Genomic DNA, 24,703 nt, shown 5'->3' with positions numbered 1-24,703 from the left:
TTGCAGCAGACATAGACACTATAGAGTATAGACCGTAAGCTGTACGTCCATGTGACAGTCTCCAGCCTCAAGGCCAAAATCTCCTATGCTGTACCGGGACCGATTTCCGAGGCTGCTATCCGTAGTTCTTCCGAGTCACGTTTTGTATTCAATATGACATGTCCAATCTATGAGATAACAATTGCGTATGTGTCCGAACTCGTTGACCTTTCCAGTTAGGCTTACGCAATCTCTCGAGTTATAGTCATTTCCATTTCTGCAGATGATTAGTCAGGTCTAGTGCGAACATGAACCGTGTCGAATCTTTGTTCCGCACGTCGTTTACGCAGTTACCACACTTCAAGTCACAGCTCACCAGAAGACCTCTCGCGGCACATATGTTAAAACAGAGGTCTCAAACTCAAATGTGGTCGCTGGCCAATTTCCTAGTTTTTGATGACGCCGCGGGCCGCAGCATCAATAATAGGGATATTCAATGTATAATATCCAAGTATAGGCCTCATTTGACGGGAACTTTCAGACAAGCATTCCACAAACATCATGGAAATGTAATTTACTATTGTACTATTAAAGCTTGACACGAAAAAAATCACATTTTCAAATATTTGAATAAATTTGTTTTTGTGCCGGGCATAAATTTTTTAATTAATGAGTTATAGACATCATACGAGAGGATGCATCATGACATTGTAAAACTACCGGGTTATAATATTGCAGCTAGTGGACCTTTGACGTGCCACAATTTTACGTAAAATATTTTAAAATATACTGAAGATTGATCTGAGTTCAGAGCATTTGAGTGGTGCAGCCTGATCTTGGTTTTGATATAGTCGTGATATGTAGAGGGTATTGGTACTGCCATTGCCAAGTCAAATTAAATCAGCCTTAGATTTTGCCTTCGATTATTATGGGAACATAATAACAACTTTAATATAATCATTATTGAGACATATTTATAACATTGCTTCTTAACCTTTTTAGCGATCGCCCCCCTTGTGCTCCCAATAAGATTTCTCGTTGCCCCTGTCCATATTCAACACAATTTCTGATGGTACCATTCACATAAAATCGCGCGGTGTGCGAATACGATTTCCCAGCTGAAAAAATTTGCCAAGCCAAGATTCCACAGCATACAGGCCTAATTCCACAATGTATATCGTACACCCTGATGTGGTGCTTTGTACCCCGATCTGGTCTACGGACCCTGGTTAAGAACCCTTGGAATAGAAATGTATAATCGGCGAAGAATTCATTGGTGTTACAGCAGTAGAGCGTATTACTACCTTGCTCGCCACCGATAATAACATGGCTAAGGAGAACAAACATTCAGCATGTAACCAACATACGTCACGGGGGACACAGAATATCAATGGTTGCCATACTGTCCTTATTTATTTGTTTGTGGTATTCATGGTGTTTGTCGATTACTATGATCATTTACACCAGGCCGATATTCTTCATTTTTATTCCGTAACTGCCGACTAATAGCACGGCCCACTTCTAGGCTTTTTGCAAGACACCGCTTACGCGGATGAGGTGGCGAGGAGGAGCCAAGAGAAACCTCCAACACTTAAGTATAGGAATTCTGAAGTCGACCTCGGCCGGACTTGAACCCGCAACCCATTGGTGTTGCAGCCGCGGATTACACCACTGCGCTATCTCGCCACGACCATACTGTCACCACGGCCATACTGTCCTGTTTAGATAGCTACCCTACACAACACAAAGCTACGAACTTTTGATATATTGCTCTTCCCCATGACGGTTTCGTTGGTTGTTGCGTCCATAGGATTACCAAGTCACCGTTCCGAGTTGCAAGTCCTTCTATGATATTAACCTTTGACCCGACTAAACTCGATTCATTTTTATTTATTCACCCAGTCAGTCCGAAATCGAGTAATTTTACTAGAAGGTCGCACCAAACCAAATCTCAATTTTCAGTCAACAATCATCAACGGGTCATGTTTTATCATCATGAGCTGGAAATGTGACGTAATAGCTGATCTTCTACCGCGTGGTAGCTTTTAAAAGTGATGTGATAGTGAAGTTTGCTAAGATTTCAGTGGTTTTTGCAATAGTTTAAGCGTGAACTTTAAGTTCTTATATCTAAAAAGATATGACACTTGAATATATTGTTGAATACTGGAAATTTCAAAATGCCGTCGCGGGCCGAAAAAAATGCTCTCGCGGGCCGCGTGTTTGAGACCTCTGTGTTAAAATCACTGTTGTCGATACCGTACCACCAAGTTACTTGTTTACTTTGGAAAACGCCATTGTGACGTCATCTTTATAAAAAGTCGCTTGCAGCCACCCGATATTGTCACGAGCAGCCACGGGTAAGAACGTTCAGTTCACGCTCGTGTTCAGTATTCATACCTCGATATATCAGTTGCTAGTTGAATGAAAAAAAGTTATGATAATCGACCAACTCTTATGATTCCAAAATATGGTAATTCTGTTATAATAGGACAACTGTTTCAGCAACATCGGCATGACTCATGTTACGAATGGTATCGAGCACATTTTCGTTATTGCCAGACCCGTGACAATGATTTATCATACGAACACGTCGTGAAAAGGAAATCAAAAGGTTCTTTGCAATACTACTCTATAGAAATAAGAAATGAATCGGCGGAAATTCGAAACAATCAATCCCGCATTTTGCTAATGTCTGATAATTAGGGCGATTGTTTTGACACATCAAAATAAGTCAAACTTTGGTCAAAATTGTAGCATTAGGTCAAAAATTGTTTTCAAAGTCCAAACTTTTTTGCAAATTGCTTTTCGTTTGTCTCTTTGTCTCGTAGATGTTTCCACTGTCGATGAACCATAGCCTATATATATACAGATATAGATATATAGCTATAGATGAGGGGTGTCAAACTCGAATTACGTCGCGGGCCGGATTCAAGCCTTGAAATCACTCGCAGGCCGGATCAGTCAACTTGACCAAACATCGTGCTCTTGAACTTCACTTGAATACCATAAAACCATATATAGTAGGGATAGTGTGAATGTGTGGTTCACTTGTGCGTTCTGTGTGTGAACCTCAGATATTTAGAGGTTCACGTTCACAAACGAACCTTGGAAGGTTCTGCACTGTGAACCTTTTTGATATATTACAATTTTCACTTCACTATAACGTCTTTGATTAAAATTTATTGCATTTCAACTGCGGGCACTCTATGGATGGCGCTGACAGCATAAAAAATCAATACTATTCAAGCATGTACCTTAAAAATCTCATAAATTTCACTTGCTCTGTTGCAAAATTTTGCTCGAAATATCCAGCTCTCCGTTTGTGAATATTTAGTGACTCTCTGCTGTGAGCTTGACCCGCAATGACACAACATCAAGAGCGATATACAGTATACACTACATGTAGTCAGCGAATTATGCTTTCTCATTCAATCAATGGAATTGATAACGTTGTCTGATGTGAACAATCTAGTAGGTGTGCGGGGTCAATATTGATATCATTTGTTTATTGTATCATAAAAACAAAATCCATGCGTTTGGGGTGTTGGCTACTGGTGTATAACTTGCTCATGGAGTAAAATCAGTAGCAAGTATAGAAATCCGCCATTTTACACTCTGCTCAATGTCAACATCGCAATACTCAGACGCGGAATACATTGTCCAGTCTGGCCTAGACCGTTACCGCGTAAGATTATATTCCCTTGCAAGTCCTTGTCGAGATTGTTGGCAAAGCACCGGAAGATGTTGATTGTATGGGATTTTTATATGATTTGATTGCCCCAGTTAACACATATTTTGTGACGTTTAAAACGGCAATAGGTACTTCAGCATTGTAGCATTACGTGGCCTGAGTCGTCACTAGGTATCGAGAACATTAATATAGGCTATCACTTCACTGAAATGTCGGGTTGGAATTAGCAATATGACGTTACGTGACGTCATGAGGTGCACGTTCGCGTTCACACAGAACCTTTCAAAAAGGCTCGCGTTCACACGAACCTGAACGTTTATAAGGTTCACACCATCCCTAATATATAGATCAAGTGTGGGCAGTTATTTTTCTTCGCGGGCCAAATGAGAAGCAGAAAAATATGTTGGCGGGCCGAGTCAGAAATTTTAGCTGTATTCTCCAGCGCACTGATTTTATTTTTAATTTGAATGGTGCTCTGTGGATGTGTTGATATTGTGGATGAAAAAGTGACGGTTAGTTACCAAGAAATTTATTTGCCGTAATATTTCGAACAATGTTAAACATGATACATTTTGAACTCTCTTTAAACCCCTATCCGCGTTTTTCTAACATTGCTTTAAAATGTATTTGGGATGGCCGAAAAAGAACTTCGTTAGCCCCCCCCCCCCCAAAAAAAAAGCGTTGGTCTTCGGCACCCTATAGAGTTATAAACTAAACTTCTATAGGCATGTCCCCCCAGACCAGACCCCCATCGAGATGCAAGTTTTTAACAGTACTTCCGAGCGAGATTTCTTGTATTAAATAATTGGTAACGTTGGATGCCTTAATCGCTTGAAGCACGGAATTTTTTCATGATTCATGATTCAATCGGTAAATAATATTGGTAATTGCATTTATATTGCTATATCTTTTTAACCGACCTCAGTCCACGTACTCGGTTTTGCCGCTAGAGCTGAGTGAGGTGCTGTCTTGAAAATATTCGAGAGGGCCCGTTGGTATAATTAGTTCGTTCCATGTTGTTATTTCGTGACTCCTCGTCTGCTACGTGAAAAAATATTGAACTCGCGAAGGCGATTTAGGCTAGTAGACGCACACGATTCAAAATTGATATCTCTCCAATGCCAAATATTCCCAATGGACAATTGGACTTCGTGGTTTTCGGTCAACATAAGGACAGTTCTTTTTAAGTCATATAGGTTTTCTCGCTGTCGAACTTTTTTCCCTTTACTTAGTTAATTTGATTACCATATGTAATTGCAGTGCCTACTCGAAGACCCGTGTCGGCCTAAACTTCATATGCCATAGCGCGGTTATGGTTGACGTCGAAATGCCCAATTCTATTAACCACGGACCTCTAAATCGCGCTTAGTGTGAGAAAAATTCGAAAGAAGATGCTTAAATTTTTAAAAAATTATTCTATAATTTATGATCATTCACGATATAATTTTGGGCCCTCTTCAAGTTCGCCCCCCCTCAATTGGGGGGTTTGGGGTGCGGCAGTTACGGTCCTGGGAATACAGCTTATTGTCTTGGTCGCTTACCTCCGAGCAGTGTGCAGCTTGGCGAAACGACATTGTTGTTGAGCGAAGCTTGCGGTTCTTCCGAAATTCGCCGTCCGATGACCGAGTGTATATGCCTTCGTGGATTTGTCATAAAACCGACTTAAATTATACTCCGAAAACATGGCGACCTGCTTGGCACTATAACTACTGAAAAGACGGGTTTACCCTTGACTCCAGTAGACAAATATTTATTCCTCAGATCCTTCTTTCAATGTCAAATTTCGGCTTTCTTTGTTTGACGTCTTTTATAGGTGATGGTAAATCATAGAAGTCACGGGCACTGATTGACTTGTTTTACGAATTATTTGGGATTTGGAAACGCATCACGTAACAATTTGAAACACTGTCCGTAAATTTCGTAATGTGAGAATGGCAACAAAGAAGGTTTAATGAGTTCTTGTGACTTTAATTGTAACGGAATAATTTGCTACATTGGCTTCATTTTGAATATGGAATATTCATGTGAGGTACGTATAGGCTATACGTAATCGCAGCATGTTTATGAACAGGCCTTGATAGGAAACGAATTTGCGGTCAGTTCATACATCCTATGGTTTAAGAGCACGTAGCAACATTGAAAAGTAGGTTTTATATTTTGAATTTCAAGCAATCTTTCGCGAGCCGTACAGAATAGCTCCGCGGGCCGCACTGTGCCCGGGCCTGATATAAATGATACACGGATCATAGCGTGGTTGAGGGAGCAACATCACAACACCTTTATTCGCGAACAATGGAATTGGCAAAAATGCGATGATTGTCAAGTTGAATACAGTTAAGAACCGCTAAAACAGTGGCGATGACGACAATATAAGTTGGCATATTCGTAATCTGGCGTTAGCCCTGCATATGCGTTGTGAGGAATACAAGATATTTAATTGGAAACGCGGAAGTCGGAATTTGGTTAATTATTATTGAACCGCGAGTCCGGTATCTCTCGTGACTGGGGATCTATTGGGTCGAAAGAAACACAGAAGTCCGACATTGGATATTTCAATTATATATTTGCGCAACTAATATATTTTCCAAGTAAACTGCATATAACGGTACCGCATTGGCGTTTTCGCTTCTGTGAACAACTACTATTTGGTCCATATTTGTGTAAAACTCTAAAGTTGGTGTGCACTTATGGCCTTCTTGAAATTGGACGTAAGTTTCACCGACTTGTTACTAGTGGTAACTAGAGTGGAGCTACAGCGCCGTAGCTGGGTGGTTATAATGGGGCCCATGAATATTTCTAGATTTGTAACAAAGATGCTGGAAAATATACTCAGAATTGCTTCGCGAGCGGTATGTTTGACACCTCTGCTATAGATTAACTTATTTGACATTTTACAGCCTGTAGCCTACTTTATAGGCGCACCGTTGTAGACAGCCGATATTCTGCTCATTGTGAATCATAAGCGGTCAAACGAAACAAATAGGTTGACGTGGTGTTATGCTCAACGTACCACAATATCCTAACTGGTTCTTATATCCAGTTGCGCACGATGAAAAATTGTGATGTAGACAACATTATCAAAATTAAGCAACACTAGGGTTACCATATTTGTCAACTTTCCGGCTCAGCTGCCGAAGCGTTACTTCAGTACTGATTTACGGTATCTCAGTCGAATTTGGCCGTAAATGGGACCAAAATTCTCAAAAAAGAGGACAAAATCTCAAAAAGAGTACATTTTGAAAAACCCTAAAAAGGAGGACAAATCCTTCTAAAGGAGGACGTATGGTAGCCCTAGGCAATATGGTGTGTCACCGCAGCACTGCACGCACAACTTCAGTGTTGTCAGCCAACAACTGCTGCTGTTGAGCGCTCATTCTCACTTAATGGCAAACTACTTAATAGGGACAGACACTTTCTACCCGAAAATGTAGGAAAATATCTTTCGTTGTACTACGACAAATTTCAATTATTTCTACAATTTTTTCATGTCAAATTTTGTTAGTTTTCAAGTCCCAAAAATATTTTCAGGCCAAACTACTTTCTAAGGACTGACAGTTCCAACCAGAAATGAAGATAGGTAGTACAATTCTAACATTATGTAGGGAAACACGTGATTTACATACATTATGTAAAAATTAGGTTTTTATAGGTCAAAATCATCCGTATTAGGTGTAAAAAATCGCCCTAATGATAATTGAACTAAACATACATTTGTACATACATGAATGTCGCGAGGGAGAAAAACGAGCGCATGGCTGAGGATCCACATTTTGGACGAAGCCATTGTGACTCCATCATAATTACGAACGATACAATGATAATGTGATGATATTGTGATTTAAAAAATCACTCTTTTTTCCATGGCTCTATGTGTTTGATATACATTTCTACATTTTCAAAACTGTGCGGAAAAGTAGTGTCTGACGTCAGAGGTTCGTGTTCAAAACAACTCTTTTGGTAAACGTCGTGTGCACAGGAGTCAGAACCTTTCAGGGGTTTGCACCATCTGTACCACCTATATCCCATCAACCTTAAATTGATTATGAGTTAACTACTGTAGGAAGGCCGTGATCGATTTGTGTTGAAATTGACCCCGTGACGTTACGAGTCATCATGTTCACAGAAAGCAGTCCCACCACATTGCAACGATAACATGAAAGTATTGATGTTGACGTCTATAAAAAAAACGACCACAGCTGTAGCGCAGAATTATTCATAGCGAATGACAAGTATACTCGCGATGTCGAAAAAATCTCGCTGTCTGCCAATGAACTGTTTATAAGACTGTTAACAGGCCACTGCAGACTCCACGATCACCTTTGCAGAATCCGATGCCAGGACACTGGTTGATGCAAGACGTGCGATATCGACAAACGGCCGAGCACTTTTTGATTGAATGCGAACGCTATCGGACCCAACAGTTGGGGTATCATACGTCCTTCTTTCTAACTTTGCCAGTTAGGCTATTCGACAAGATGAACTAAAATCTCCATAAATTAGGCAAAATCTGTAATGTAGACGTTCGAGCGTGCTATATTCGGTAGTACGACTGTAAAAATGACCTTTTATAGCCAACACCACAGCTAGGGATGCATTTAAAAGAAACGGTGTTTTAAAACAGCGGTTCTCTACCTTTTTGGACATGCGGTCAATGAAATGCCACCCCCTGACCCCCCTGCACTTATCGTCATGTCTAAAAGATCACATCCTTTAATACTTACGTAGCCTAAGGCCGAATTCTAAGGCATAGCCGTTTTAAACTAACTGGACGCAAAATACCTATGTTAAACTGTCCCGGTGAACTCCGGACTATTCTACTTTTTACAGCGACCTATTGTACGCAGCGAAATCGTGAGTGATAATGAATTTTCAGATCCGAGAATGAATTCCGTAACTAATAGTAGCAGTATCACACATTACTATCAAATATTTATGCTTTCTCAGCCCATGTGATCAGATTCACCGGTAGTGTTGATGGAGGGAGTGCTTTCGAAAAGTTAGGGCAAGTTATAAATGATAATGCATCTTAGGCTGGGCCAATTGTTATTAGTCACTCAGTTGAATGCTGTTATTTCTTGACCCCCATCGGAATTGTCGATTGTATCGGTAGTGGAAATAGTGGAAATATATTGAAATCGCCCAAAAGTAACGTAAACAAATTTCTTTCGTGAGGAGCACGCGATTCCGATTCCGGCTTAGATTAAGAAGGGCGCTCTTATATTAAAATCGAAAAATGAAGTAGTGTTAAATTGCGCGGAGCGCGAATAAAATTTCAAGATTATTTAAAACCTCTCAAAAATTCGGAAGTGAGTTCGTAATTTCAATTTGCATGTCGAAGGCCACCAACACATACTAATTGAATTAGGTGTCGATCGCCTAACACATATCCGCTTTTACGGCCGCAGGTTGCCCACCCCTGATCTAATAGTCTACATATGGTATATGTTACTCCAAGTTTGAATCCGTATTCCAGTTGTTGAGTCTTTTGCATTTCTGACAAATTTCCCAAACTTGTTTTAAAGTAAGAAAAAACATTGACAACAGGACATCAATTTATTTCAAGTAGGTTGCAGTGAGACTATAATCCTGATGCTGGAAGTGACTACAGAAGCACGGCGTCGTTCTGACTAGCCATGCTAAATTTGATCAGTTTTGCAATTGAATTAAATTGTGTTGATTTAGGGTAGCCTAATTGAAGTCGAAACCGGGCAACCTTATATTGCATCCAAGTCTGTCTCGGACAGTGCAGTTCGCCAGCTATTAACCACAGCTTCCCATCGCACCGAACTTTTGGCTACTGCCAAAGCTATGAAGTAATGAATGACTATCACGTGGAAATTGCTCTATATCTTCAAAGAATATCAGTAGTTAGGTAAATGGGCGATTTGCCCGCATGCACCCTATTTACTTAAACAAACCAAGATTATCATTATAATAAACAGTGTAAGAATTAGCTCATTCTCAGTTTTGCAGCAATACTCGAAGGGGAATTCCCTTCTGGCTGTGCGGCAATTAAAAAAGGGGGCTTGACTGAGAGAAAACGAACAAAGAATCTGGATTGACCTTTGTACTCAGACTGGAGTACTTCTACTTGTACTTTTCCACTCCTGATTCTACCTCACCTCTGGACACGAGACTTGTATATTTGATATATATTATATTTTCCCGCGAATAACAATGGATTGACATTTAATTTCAATGGTGTGCACGCCGACGAATCGGTATAGTTCTCCTGTCTTGACGTGTCGTTCCGCGGTGGGTTGATTAATCCAATTGCGTGTAAACACGATGGGATTTGGAAATATTTGTCCGTCAAACATGACGTCAGTATAGTATTTGTTCCTCCGGATCCGTATGTGAGATCCCGGCTCGTGTTTTAGGTGGATTGTCAACGCGTTCGGCCAGACGAAACGATGCAAGGTAACGATTCTGGTCTGCGTCATACTGTCGTAGTTGACCTCTTTTTGCTCCCTGGGTAGTAGCGAGTATGATATTTATGATGCCAACGACTCCCCGAGCGCTCGTAAAAAGACTATAACGTATGCTGTACAAGGTTTATTGAACATACACAATCTGAAAATACAAGTCACGAGTGTTCACAAAGTAGATTTTTCTTTGTTTACAAAATCAAAAACGAGGCGATCATTCACACGTTTATCAGAACCAAAAGCATCTAAATAATCAAGGGTACCTACACCTTGACCCTTTCTAATCAGGAAAGCGATACAATGTTCGCCGCACACAAACGAACGTAAAGACTGTAATTGCACACTAGTGAAGGTATAATCGTCCGCGCCCAATAACCTATAGATCTCCTTCTTCAGAGGCGGAATCCCGAAAGAGTCGTGAAAGTGCGTGCCATCTTGATCGGCGAAGATACAGATCCAATGCGAGCCGCCCTTCGCGTTAGGGTCGTAATTGATAACGACTGCGTACGGCTTAAGTAGCTTCGCTGGCAATAAATCGATAGCGAAAGTCCCGGCAAATAAATCTCGCGTGTCGCGATGATTGAATAAAATATGATTAATTTGATCGGTATTCATACGGACACTACTTCCCGCTTCTCTGAGATCTCCAAAAGTTGTTGGTATTCTTTGAGACACAGTAGAGTCGCTCCTTCCGGCAACCCCGCGGTCAGGGTCATGTGAAGCTTCACGGACCCGGTCTTCTCGAGTTGAAAGCAGCCTTGATGCGTACGGTCTGGAGTCAAATCGAACGCAAACAGAGTGTATCCCGCCTTATAATTCTCAGAGTCGATAAAAAGATCTTCCTGAGCATCCCACTTCCCGGTGGATTGGTAGACGCTGAAAAACCCCTCGAGGTTTGTGTTTTTATCAAAATCGAATCTGAAATTACGCCCGTACAAAAGCTTCCCGTTCACGTTGATAGCCAGATTTCCGACGTGATAGTGACAGAAATTAAAGGGGTTTCGAGTCTTACTACCGTTATAGGCAGCTGTCGGGACCAGACCAATCACGATACGTCGAGGCATGACCCCAGAAATCAGCGTTTTCTCAATGGAGGTATCACCCGCTCCAAAAGAGTGATTACTCATTTCGAGCTTTATAATAGGGTATTTCGCCGTGTGCGTACGAAGCATCGTTTTGTGTGCCAAACTGACAGAGTCTGAAACTTGGATTTGCTTGACGTGCAATTCCACTTTTTTCAGTATGATTTTAGAGTCGGCAGACCCGAGGAGACAGAAATCGTCATCGTTACGGATTAATCGCAACGACAGATCCACGTTATCCAGTAAATATCTGTCCTGGTCGAATAAACCGAGCGGTATCTTGCCGATGACCTCGAGCGTTGCACTGTCGGCGGTCAGGGCTTTTCGTGCCGTGAAGCCGACGTTGTCTGCCGTGAAAGTATCCTGCTGTTTCATCGTATCTGGGATCCAGCCGATACATTTCAGATAGGTTTCGCCGGCCGCGCGAGAGCTATTTAGTAGATGGAAAATGAAGCTTTTGTAGGCGTGATTGTTGTCCGATGTGGTGATCAGCTTCGAGCCCAGATACAGATCGATCTGCTTGAATAAGGCGTCGAATATATCCGACACGACAGCGACGTTGTCTCCCCCGATCGTGGTGCAATCTTTTTTGGTCACTTGCAGTTGTATTTTCATAAACGAGCTGGACAAATCCAAGTAGTGATCGCTACCTTTCACGTTAATCTCAATGACATCGCCCAATTTATCCGGTGTGGCGATCAACGTGCTGGTGTCGGCGACCGCCGTTTGCGTCGGGGGTACCGTGAAAATATCTAATCCGCTGTTGAGGCACTCGGCCGAATTTTCGTGCATCAATTTAGCCATCGAATATATCTCTCCGTCTACGTTTCTTGTTTGACGTAGTACCTCCCCGCGCACCCTTTTTAAGCTTTTTCGTGGCTTTTCGTTTACGACCCCCGATCGCGGTATCGAGAAGCTGTAGACCTCCTTCTTTACTCCGTGATATAGCGGATTGCTTGAACGAGCGCCCGGCCACCAAATCTTTTGCGATATTCGACCCGGTACGGAGGATTTGTTTCCCCAGTATCTTGGAGCCTTTTGATACTAGAGGTAAGACCGCCCGGCCTATGGTTCGAAAAATCGACGCGAGTCCGCTACCGCTTTGCCTGGACCCCCGGTAAAACCCGTAATTCCCAGCTCCGGTCTGATAGTGGTGCAATACGGCTTCTCGGTCACAGCAATAGTGCACTTTCATAACGACACCCTGAGATGTATCGTGAGGTCCAAACCCGAGATGTCCAATAATTCACCATACTCGTCCCTTATATAGATGTAGAAATACTCGAAACGGTCGAGTCTGACTTTGGCGTAGTATCGATTTTGAAATATATGGTTTTGTCGCTCCCCCTCGTGTAGCGCAACGACTCTTAGCAACGGGACCAAAGCGTCACCCACCGGCGTCGACTCGATGTCATTACAGTAGATAAAGGCGTAGAGGCTTTCGCCCGACTCACGAACAAAGTTTATCTCCATAAGAGCAATCTCAAGACCTTTACAATCCATTCCGTGGGGTAGGGTAAATACGGGCCCGTCACCGGTCAGTGTTTGGAACGTCATCTCGTAAGTGAAGGGTCAATTCAATGTCACCGCATTTAAGTTCTTTTCCAAGAGAATCTCTTATGCTGATGCGTACGCTACGGAAGCTGTTGGCATCGGCGGGTAGGTAAAACGGTTTCCTGAATGATACGTGCTGTCGTTTCATCTCCGGTACCGTAACGGGGATGATTCGTAAAAGTCTGGACATATAATCACCTACCGGGAGATGGCGCACGCAATCGCAATATATAAATAAATACTGAGATTTTACTATCGACGGGATATACCACGCATCGAATTCAATGTGCTCAACCTCGCGTAATGAGATCGGGACCTCTCCCTCCTCCGCGATGATGTCGTCAATATCGTATCTCTGATGCTCGTGTATGAGACGGTAGTTACCGAAATTCGCGTAAGGCCCGAGCGTAGATGTGAACAGAGAAGAATTCGGTGGGAATCCCTCGCATACCAATCGATTCTGGCTGGGCGTAAAGTACCAGTGATAACCGTTCACGAGTTCCTCGCTAATTCTTTGCATTAGTTGATCGACATTATCGAAATCTCCGGTGGGTAACTCATAGACTTCGGTGACGTCTTTGACAATCGTATTCCAGAAGCTCATGGCCCGGGTGGGTTCTGTGATCACAATTCTTTCTTGAAAGTCATGATTGAAGCTAATCTCTCGGAGAGCGATCTGTTTACCCTCCGATTCGATTTCAACCGGTAATTCAACCGTGAAATCGGGTCCGCTTCCGAATATCGTGATATAGCTCATAACGCTTTGACGGCTCCTCGACGGATCAGTAAAGTCACTGTAACGGGAGCTGTTTTAAACGCGACAGGGTTATTGTTCTTGTCACGAAGATATACTCGTATATTTCGAATATTACTCTTGGCCAGGGGAAAAAAGTAAGGTTTATCATATACACAGTGCTGTATTTTTCCTTCTTGCGCGGTCACCGGAACGCTTCGAAGGAGAGGTACTAGCTCGCTCCCGAATACACGAGGTCTGATCAGATCGGTGTATATATAAACGGTGTCTACATCTTTCACGATGGTTTTCGGTCTGATTAAGAACTCTATTGGTTTTTGTTTCTTCAAAACATGATGTTCCACTGTAAAATAACGCGGAAACGTGTCCTCGATGCTGGTGAGACGCGGACCCGCACCACTGATTTTTTTGACCCGTATCAAGGGCTCGTCGGCCGGTGGAAACCGACTCTTGAGATACTCAAAGTTCAAGCCGAACACGCCACCGGTATATCGCTTGATTGTAATTTCTTTCTCGTATCGCAAGCGAAACTGTTCCAACATATCTGGGACACTGCGATACTTGCCGGGCGGTATGTAATACACGTGACGATGGCCCCTGTCAGAAAATTCGATACCCGCACGCTTGTGGTCTACCGTGAACGTGGGCTGGAAGCTCACTGGGAACATGACCTCCGCAAGCGATGCCTCATATCTTTCTGTATCATATTTTAACTCGGAGAATAGTTGGGTTACAAAATCGTTCGCGGTGTTAGCCTTAAAAACGCTCATTGAAGAATTACTCGGTAAAACCAGAAGAGTCATCTTCGTCGGCGGTTTGGAGAGACAGTACCCTAGTTAGCGAGGATATATCCGTCTGGGTTTCGGTGAATAAGTTGTACACAGTTACACCCACGATAAAAAACAGTATCGCGAGCTGTAGAACCACCAAAGGTATCCGTAACGTACCCCGCTGCGATAAATCCATGATTACCACGGTCGAGTTGTCGTGTCTGTTTTATACAAAACCGTCAACGTAAGAGTCCATCGATTTTGGATAACCCTCCCAGCGCACTAGATATCTCCGCTTGCGCCCCCTCCCGATCACTTTCTGTATCGATTCGACGCGATAGACATCGTCTTTTTTATCGATGGCTTGTAATTCGCTTTCGTAGAATGTTCCACTAATTACGTCCCCGTTATAATCTCGGATGGTGTACGTAGCGGGGCTTCCCCATTTCCGTGTGTGCACGTAAAATATCTCGCGAGTCCAAGACCCCGCTGTCCCTTTTGCAAACGTGGCACGTCGGGTGGTAATTCTCACTGGTTGATCGACGGGTAGCTTGGGTGACACCGGAGGTCCGGTTCCGTTGTATAGTCTATCGAACACCAGAGACGCGTTGCTATTGGTAACCTCTGACGGTCGCATCAAAATCGCGGTGTGATACGTTTGGTTATAGCTCTCTGCGATATCTCCCAGCACGTCGATGTAGCGATGTGTGCGGTTCTTGACAAAGTATCGATTCAATACATTGCGGGTCGTACGAATTACACGCTCTACGACGCTAGCCTTAGTATCGCTGTTGGTAAAAAAGTGCTTGACGTGGTTGTCTCTAAAAAACCTCTGTATAACCGACCCCGTGAATTCTTTCCCGGCATCAGTCTGAACGACGTGTGGTCTCTTATGAGCGAATACCTGGTTGAAGCCCTCGATCATATCTATCGGACGCTTTCGTTTCGTGGCGTATAAAAACATATATTTCGAAAAACAACAAATTGACACCAACACATAACGATAGCCATCATTGCTACTAGAAATATTAGACAAGTCCATGAGGTCACTCTGGATCTGAATAAATGGCCCGCCGACGATCGTCTTCTGTCGTTGAAATTTGCCGGTATACGGATAGAACAGGGTGTAGCTATCCTCTTGTTTCAAATCCTTCTTGTCGGGGTGCAAGTATTTACCGCGATAGCTCGCCGGGGCTTTGATATCAAAATATTTATCCTTACTCGTCATCGTCGTAGGCCGTCCACGATCCGTAGAGCTGGGGCGGCTTCCTGTTAGCTCGACGGCTACGTTTGATGATCTCTTGCAGTGGCGGTGATCTTTTGGCTATCTTGCTTGTGGTGGGGGTACTTGGAGACGACGGGGCTTTCGGTGTTACTTTCGAGGTGACCCGACCCGGCTTCACCTCGTGCAGTAATTCACGGAGAGTGGCTATCTGATCGTTCGTGAACCCGTTGGAGGTGTCGGTCATCTTCATCTGAAGAGGCTTGTCGATCTGACCCCGTTGACTTTTATACTTTGAGATGGCAGAGTTATACATGGACAATTTCTTGTCGGCCGAAACGTCCATAGTCAAAATCGCGCTGATCGATCGGTCCAACTCGGAGTTCAAATCAGTCGCGTTAGAGGGAGCCAGAGGGTTAGGCGATATGATCACTTTTTTGAAATTCATTTTTTGCCAAAAACAGATTTCAGCAACGATGCCGCCAATGGCAGGATTGATAAGATACCGCTAATAAAACCGCCTCGTTGTGTGTTGGCGTGTAATACACGTCTCTTGGTCTTCAAGCTCAACTTTTTACTTGTCAGCTTTCGAATTTTGTCTTTATGCGGGTGTAAATTTTGTATATGGCGTTTTGACAGTCGCAGATTGCCGTTCAAAACATTCACACAGACTTCACAAAATGCCTTCACCAAACCGGAAGAGCTACCCAATAATATATCCTTCCTTACCGCGGGCGACGCCTTGGACAGAAATTTCAAAGTCTCGCCGTGCTTCTTAATATAACAGTGACGTTTCGGCAGCGATTTGGTCCGAGCCATTATGAATATAGTGTCAAAAGTGTCGGTACTTTCGCTATTTATAGTGGCGTGTACAACACGAGTTCATCCCCAGGAAACACCCCTGTTTTAACACGACTAGAATCGGGTGTGGCTTGCGTCAAATCTATAAAAATGTACCCGTGAGCGTTCTTTGTCGCATCGGCATACGCGTCAACTAGAAACTTGGCGTTACCGGGGTACATTTGCTTGCCAAGAACTCGAATCTGAGATCGATCTCTAGGATTACGCATGATAATCAAATACTGGGTGCTGAGACTGAGGTCCCTCGATCTTTTGGACTGGAAATATAGATTTTGGACCGCGAATATTGTGGTCACCGAGCCGTGATTCGCGTAGACTGTAAAAAAGGGGGTCACCCTGTCCGAAAATTCCATTTTATCATCAATAATTAATAGAGTAGGACACGGGCGGCTTGTCGCCAACTCATCCAAAATGGAGAGATCCGAGTAAAACTCAACGCCTTGTAGCTCGTTAAAGGAGTCTTGATAAGCCGTATAGCAATAGATAATTCTTTTAATTCGCCCCTTTGAAAGCTGATCGATATTTTTTATGACTTTAAATATAAAAGTACTCTTCCCCGAAAACGACGGTCCTGCTAAAAGACACGCCCTCCCTGTCGAGAAATCCATCACCAAGGCTGTTTTGACGCGACGAGACATGTATTCACAAACACACTTCTATATATATATAACAAGGATAGGTACACGAAAAAATATGGCGATTCAGAGCGTCACGCAAACCGTCCACACAGCGAATCTTACAATGTCCACGACCCCGTCTTTTTACACCAGAAGCGAGGTGTCATAATCGACGCGAGAAGACGTGGCATCATCAGGGCTCAGCGGTGTCATGGCCAAGACTCGAGGTCTACGAGGGGGAGGGTAAGGTGATACCCGCCCGGGTGACTTTTTTGTTACGATTTTAGTCAGATTCGGTCTTGGTAGCACTGGCGACTGATGTATGTCTCTGGCACGCTGCGGTGTCGCCACGACAAACGGGGCAGTCAGATTCGGTCTTGGTATCACTGGCGACTGATGATGTATGTCTCTGGCACGCTGTGGTGTCGCCACGACAAACGGGGCGTCAACCACGGTGGGTGATGTGTCAACGGATTTAGGGGCGCGACGATCTTCTCTATGACCCGATCGGAGATAACCCTGGTTCATGAAGCGGTATCGGGTGTTGTCGTTTCTTTCGTGAGTCAAGCGCTGATCACGGCTCTGTACGCTGCAGGAGGCACGATCGGTTGGGTCTGTGAAGCCAACTTGACGACGATTCAAGATACGGGCATCAGTCAGCAGTCGGCTCGTCACATCATCGCCTTCATATGTGAACACAGGTAGAAACTGCAGCTCCGTCACACACCGCAACAGGTCGTCTCGAAAGCTCATCCATTCTAGAACACAAAGGATAGTTACACATGTGTCGGGTAATGACTATTACTGCTTGGTTACCTGGTCTCAAGGTGGTGGCAGTGTGTAGACACTCCTGCAACTCTTTCTTGAAGTGAATCGTTTGCTGATCGGTCAGATTGTCTTCCAGCAGAATATCTTTCAGCACAGAGACACGATGCCAGTTGGCTTGGGTGTCGCGGTGAAGTCTATTGAGTGAAAGCTGGCCACAAACATGACTAATGAAATCGCTAGCTGAGTTATGAGTCATCTGGAAAAACAAAAATAACACACGTATTACAAACTGAAACGCCGCCTTCGAAAACTAGTCACAAGCGACAGGCGTTGATGATAGAAAAAGCGTTCAATGTGGAATAAAATTTCACAGTGAGCACCAAAAGATATACAATGTATGCCAACAAAATAGTGTCTTCGTTTTAACATGTCTTTGACGTGCCGCCGAAACACTATAAAATAAAATAATAGTAAGACTCCATACTTGTGTCACAATATACAACCCCACCTGTTTTTAGGAATTCCATGTGACTCGACAGGTCTTGTAGCTGAGACGGGCGAGGAGGACGCCAGCAGATTCTTGTGTCTATGAATAAACGTGCCTTAGCAACGACAGAGAGCTAATAGCATATTTACACACCCCCAATCTCCTCCAAGATGTTTCTGAGTCTTCTGACGTCCATGTTCAAAGCCTCTATCTTCAAGACCTCAGCCAAAAGTTCCACCCGGTCTGCCCCGTATTCGTGTCGTATGATCAGGCCAAACAGAACCCCAATCTCAAACTTGTCTTTCTGCTCGCATGGAGGTAAATGATCGTACCCAGACATGTACTCCCGCAGCGGGAAGAATTCTGCATGATCAATGTATTGATCCATCTGAGAATTGCGACAATTATGATTTCAATTTATGATGAATCATAACAGTTTCAACTCACCATGATTCCTTCTATACGCTGATAAAATCTGAAAAGAAAAACTCATTGTATTATACAATCATGAAACACAATACGCTTTTCCCCACCTGCTGTAAGCTATTGGCCTGTGGAGTTAATGCTATCGTCTGTAAACAACGCGAGAAAACGAGCACTATTGTGAAAGGTTCAAGATGCATAGAATAATTCGAATCAACATGAGAGCATAATGCGAAAACAGGTTTAAAAAAAAAGCACAGAATACGGAAAGTGCACATTTGGAAAAAATCATAGTTCCAAGGGTCTCGTATGAATACCGTCTGATTCGACTATTCGTTTACAGTAGAAGTGAGACAGGGCCGATCGAAATTGCTCATAGGTAAAAATGGAGGCATTTTTCCGTACAAAACCCGAATTAATATCCCCATGAGGTTTTTTCTCAAACAACACTTTCCGGTAGATGTCAGCAGTCAGTTTGTTTACCTTTGAGAGCCCTTTACACGAGTACTTATCCTCATTGCAATAATAAGTCTTTGCGGACAGACCAACGAAAATATTCGATTGTGCCTCAATTTTGAAAAGACCACTGGTCCGTTGATCATATCGATTACGAGCTTTACAACAGGCACGTTTATCATTGAACGATAGAGGATTGGCCAAAAATTCGCTACGGTGCTCATCACAGGCGATTGCTGGAAAATATTTGTGAAAATTTTCAAAAAATTCTGCTTGTTTTTCGGGTTGTACAACTTTTAGCAGGCTGTCAGAGGAGATAGCGCCGTACCAGGAATCAGTGTCCGAGTATAATAGTTCAATGGACCGTGGCAGGAGGTAGGTGGACATATACGAATGGAACCGTAATAAGGCCAATTTCGCATAACCATACACAAAGTACCCAATGTGGTTAGGTTGGTTCCAAACATGTTTTCTCAATTTCATGGTCACCTCAAAAATATCTGGTGACAACTCAATCATTGATTTAAATCTGGAGTCATTTACCAAGACCATAGCTTTTTGACGGTTAACAATCTTGACATCAGAATATTTTGTACAATTCGAGATAGTTTTACCTATACAGGAATTTCCAATGTCCTTATAGAACTGCCCTAGTGGCTTCTGGGACGGGTCATCGTCAGCCCGTCTTCTAGCCTCGGTTATCGTATCTACAAGAGAATTGAAACATTCAATGGGTTCAAACTCGATAGCTTGAAATATCTTAGTAACGATTAACCCATTCTCGAGGTACCACTTCAATAGTGGTGTTATTAACAATGTTTTTGTGGCCTGCAGAGTAGCAATCAAGAATTTCCGTGGCCGTTTCAAAAAACCATGTTGTTCAGCAAATGCTTTCATGTACGGGCCTATATCATCACGACTTACGTAAGCATGTTTGAACAGGGGACAGAACTCACTAAAATGCTCCTTGAGGTGACTAGGCACATGAATATCGACCTCAACGGCCCCAAAAAATTGATCTTTTGACACCAACTCTAAGAGTTTCGAACTTGAAAGGACCCGACATTTCACCATTTTACTGGATTCGAGCGTTTGAATAAAGGCAGCTATATCACTTCGTTGGCGCATAATGACCCATTGACATTCTGTGATGTACTCCAATTTATACCCCACTTTTTGAATATACTGGATTTTACGCTGCGTCGCGGCCCAGCGGGCTTGGCGATCCGGGCTGGCTCCCAACTCGCAGCCGTGACCATGGTGAAAACATCCAAACAGCTCAAGTGCAACAGGCCCTTGTGGAGTCCTATAATACCCATCAATACAAATCTGGAGCAGGCCGATACGATGCTCAGGACCATTGAATTGATGTTGGATTTTGACCCCCCGACAGTGCGCAATGTAGCTTAGCCATTGGTGAGCCATTTTTCCATAGAGCGGGGCCGTTTTTGTCCTGGAGAATAGAGTAAAATCTTCATTAGGTGACCACAGACAAGGATAGCCCCCCGGTAATCGTGAACGGAGAGTATCCAAATAAAGACAATTCGAATCCAGACCTAGCACCTGTTCTACAGGTAGAGCGCTATCGCCATAGATTTGGGGTTTGATTTTTGTGACTTTAGCCTCTGCATATCGCAATGAAACAACAGAAAGCCCGCCACGTAGATTTTCACGTATCAAGGTGTGTATATGGCTATACTTTTGATTCAACAAGGTGAATACAGGTGGTATGCTATTAAACACCAACCTTGAGGCCAGAGAGGGCAAAGATATACCATGTTTAGCCATGTCAATTGAGTAACGAGCAAAGAGTTGCTTGTGCTTTGTGAGGGCCTCCAGTAACGGCCCGACATCTAAACTGACATAGAAAGATAGATAGTCACGAAAAGTAGTCATTTTATGTTCCGCCCACTTTGATTGACACCAAAGATATTGCTCATCTGTTATATTAGACCGTTTCAGCTTGTTATAAAAATGTATGTGGTCTGGGAGGGATTTTTCATCCAATACTGATAAATCAGTGAAATAGTTATATGGAAAAAAAGCCTTCGTTGAAGCACAGTTATGACAACGTATGTATGCGTCATAACTTGTGCCGGCGCCAAGATACAAGGTCACATCCAAAAATCGGAACCTACTAGTCGACAAAGACATATATGACGTACCCCTCTTAACAATACTGATAGGGTCTGATAAGTACTCCACCAGATACGGGATAATCAGAGGTATATCATAACGAGACCCATTGAAAGAGAATACAGGTAATTGACTCAAATAATTCAAAAAACGCTGTTTCAATAAGGTCGCTGGGCTCATACGTTTGACATCCGGTTCAGTGGTATGCATTTCTTCAGCAATACAATCTAATCGTTCCAACACATCATGAAATTGTTGACATAATGCCTCAAAACACTCACTTTGGATCAATTCAAAACGTGACATCATCCTAGCAACCAGCGCTCCAGGGTCGCCATCACTAATTAGTACTTCTGGGGTCTCGTACCCCGGGAAATTACATGCGAAGGCCACCGCGGCCGGTATATGACAGTCCACATAGTGCACATTAGTAGTATCGTTTGGAGTCGAGCCTTTTTGTAATATACTTTCATAGTCAAAAACCAAGTTATATGGATAGAAACGAGATGGTTTGGGCACGATTATCCCCAATTCGTCCAACGCTTCAAATATAGTAGGCTCAGGCTTGAACATACCTCCCCGATAGTGATTAGGAATGTCTTTAAAACAATTATGACGATCGAGATAATATTTTGAGCTGAACAGGCGATGACAAGTCTCACAGCTATAATTCTTGCAATATGAGTTCACGTTTTTAATATAACATGAATGTCTTCCTTCTAAATGTACGTTAATTTTCAACCCCTCCCGAGCACCGTGTCGTAGTATATAACCGACTCCTTCTTTCAATGTGTAGACACAGATGGATACTTTAAGACATGACTCGACTTTATGTAAATCGGCCATGCATACCCCAGAATCAGGGTCCCCATATAAAGCGGAATATTGTGCCACCAGAGAGAGCGTTTTAGACTGCAAGTCGCCATCACTATAGTCAACACCACAAAGCATAACAGCGACACAGCGGAATATACAGTAATTATCGTCATATGGTACACCACGTCGATTTTTCATTAAAGTTAAAATACTACGCGAATTCACAATAGACTTTGGTATTTCGATTGTACTACACCCAATTAATCTGAAGTCAGATTTGTACACATAAAAGGTCACGTTTGTGACTGCCAAGACAACAAATTTAGTATCGTCTCTTTGAAAGCGAGCACTCTCGAAGCCAGCGGCCAGGTCTATATCGTCTACAAATTGGTCAAAGTCACTGCGATTGGCAATCATTTTAGGTGTATCCAACATAACACCCGCGTTCTCGGACGCATGATAGTATCTCAATTCGCTTGTCTCAACATTATCAAGTATGTGGGCAAAAGCGTAATTGATTCGAAAACCATACTGTTGTGAGACGAAGATGTCCTGTAGATCGTTGATGACGTCACTTGGGTTGCGGCCGAGTATACGGAAATTGTGTAGACTGCGTATACTGTGTGGTGCGAGAGTGGAGCTGCGAATGGAGTGCCAGTTTTCTTCCACGATCTCGATCAGATTTTCAGGTATACCCAAGCTGCTTGGTTGTGCGAAATCAGACACAATTCTAACAAGGTGTCGTCGCCTAGACATTCTGGAAACAAAAAACACAGAATCAATAACAGGTAGCACAAAACACACATTAATACATATGATATTACAGCATAAGCATGCAATAAAAACATGATAGCACACCAAAACAGTTACGTATTTGTATAAAATTTCATGGTAGCTCTGGCAGCTGACATCTCTTTGAGAAAGGCAACTTTTGCACGCATGATGCGTTCCAAGGGTAATTGCATACGCAAATCCTGTCCATTCGACTGAGAGAGTATTTGCGAAATTTCTTGTTCTATCCGGTTATAATCTTGAGTGAATGTTTCATGAGAAGGAAAACTAGATCTCGAAAGTATATCATCCACTTCCCCCAGAATAGTGAACATCGCTTCCGATGGGGCGATTGAGATAGCCTCAACAATGGTCGCCTTGAGGTGCTCCATCATTCGTCTACTATATTTCCCAAACCTCTCACCCCCAGGTCTACGTCTGGATGGGAATGCAGGAGGTTGGGCTGGATTTTCTACATTTTCTGGAATATCATTTGCAGGGCTAATCGCATCGAGCAGGTCTACCGGATAACCACCTTCCATCAATTCTGGTATCCCGTTATCAGCCATAGTCATGAGCAAAGATTTGTGATTATAAGCTCAATTTACACTTACTTATAGACACTGTAGCCACATGACAAAGCAGAAGAAGGTACGTAACACAGTTTAACAGTGCCAGCAAAACGCGGGAAGGCATTTTATGACCCTCCACTCGCCTTTTCCCCCAACCATTTGAATATACATACAAGCCTCTTTTTTCTCTTGTGCCATACTCGCATACCCAATTTACACTTACTTATAGACACTGTGAGCCACATGACAATTGGAAGAAGGTACTTAACACAGTTAAATAGAGCCGGCAAAACTCGGCAAGAAATTTTATGACAATCTACTCGGCCTTTTTCCCCCAACCATTTGAATATAAATACAAGACTCTTTTTCTCTAGTGACATACTTACAGGCATAATTACATCATGGCATGTAAATACAACCCGTACGAAAATATTGCCAGGAAGCGCAAGCTAGATACTGACTTGAAACAGGCTGCCCCGTCTCATATCCCAAATTTTGACAATGCTACCAGTCTCTATGGCACGCAAGTCAGCTTCGATGGACGTGTACAACTGGCGTCGACCAGACGACATGGACCCAAGATGACTTATATGAAAGTCTTGATCACAGATGGTAAAAAATCTCTACCAGGAGTGATATTCAATGACAAATTACTGGACTGCATCGAAACTGCATACAGACAAGGTCATACTATGACATTCTGTAACATCAAGATCACTGCTGACGCAAGAACTGATGCCCCGTCATTAATCATTGGTCGCAATTCTACTGCTACGAAGAGCAAAGCACGCTTACCCTGTCCAGAGATGGTTGAATTCCAGTACGTGTCCGCAGAAGATATCCAAAAAGGCTTGTATGATGACAAGATTGTTAATTACAGAGGTCTCTGTATTGCCACGGATTCTGAATCCATTGGCACAAACTCGGAGAGACAGCTACATTCATATGCACTAGTGAATGGTGACATTTCTGTTGATCTGAAAAATTGGGGTATTATACCGTTATTCACTGCTGACAAATATTATGATGTCACCCATCTACGTGTACAAGTCCGATCAGGCAAACGTGAGCTGTTCTTACAAGACTATTCGCGTATTTGCAAAGAATGAACTGTTTCATGTATGAAATAAAGAAACATGTGATTATTTTGTTGACACTATTTATCAGAGATTAGGGTTGGTTATAGTTAACTTTCTAACCTGCCAGAATACATCATCCTTCAATATCATACTCCTAGCTATCGTCTCGACTCAGCAATCTCACACGAGCGGTATGGAAAAGAGGTTATCAGATTGTAAAACCGCATGTTTGTGAGA

At 42.9% G+C, this 24,703-nt stretch overlaps 1 protein-coding gene and 2 long non-coding RNA genes across 3 annotated transcripts in view; all 3 read right to left on the bottom strand.

Annotated features, from left to right (window-relative positions):
- The window catches only part of LOC145446050 (uncharacterized), a 106,578-nt gene that overhangs the window by 47,461 nt on the left and 34,414 nt on the right, over positions 1-24,703 (bottom strand). The gene's annotated exons all lie outside the window — the stretch shown is intronic.
- LOC145446790 (uncharacterized) lies at positions 16,961-18,906 on the bottom strand. Its single transcript, XM_080325158.1, has 6 exons — positions 18,747-18,906; positions 18,661-18,688; positions 18,367-18,601; positions 18,235-18,312; positions 17,775-17,982; positions 16,961-17,716 (listed from the first exon to the last, which is right to left on the bottom strand). Exons 5-6 carry the CDS (start codon positions 17,980-17,982, stop codon positions 17,103-17,105), a joined length of 822 nt encoding a protein of 273 aa, XP_080181284.1. The 5' UTR covers positions 18,235-18,312; positions 18,367-18,601; positions 18,661-18,688; positions 18,747-18,906; the 3' UTR covers positions 16,961-17,102.
- Positions 19,531-24,694, bottom strand: LOC145446791 (uncharacterized). The gene is made up of 2 exons (XR_013917350.1): positions 24,183-24,694; positions 19,531-22,801 (listed from the first exon to the last, which is right to left on the bottom strand). It is a non-coding gene; the product is annotated as an uncharacterized LOC145446791 (long non-coding RNA).

The sequence above is a fragment of the Botryllus schlosseri genome, chromosome 9, assembly GCF_051294905.1.
Source record: "Botryllus schlosseri isolate E-star chromosome 9, Bs_hap1, whole genome shotgun sequence".
NCBI lineage: Eukaryota > Metazoa > Chordata > Ascidiacea > Stolidobranchia > Styelidae > Botryllus > Botryllus schlosseri.
Note: the sequence above shows the minus strand (reverse complement) of the source record. Positions and strands in the feature narration are given on the sequence as shown.

Bases quoted from the DNA above. Each gene is read 5' to 3' on its own strand.
- LOC145446790 (XM_080325158.1), bottom strand. From the start codon at position 17,982: ATGACTCATAACTCAGCTAGCGATTTCATTAGTCATGTTTGTGGCCAG. The intron at 17,717-17,774 runs GTAACCAAGCAG...TTTGTGTTCTAG, and splicing joins TGCCACCACCTTGAGACCAG to AATGGATGAGCTTTCGAGAC.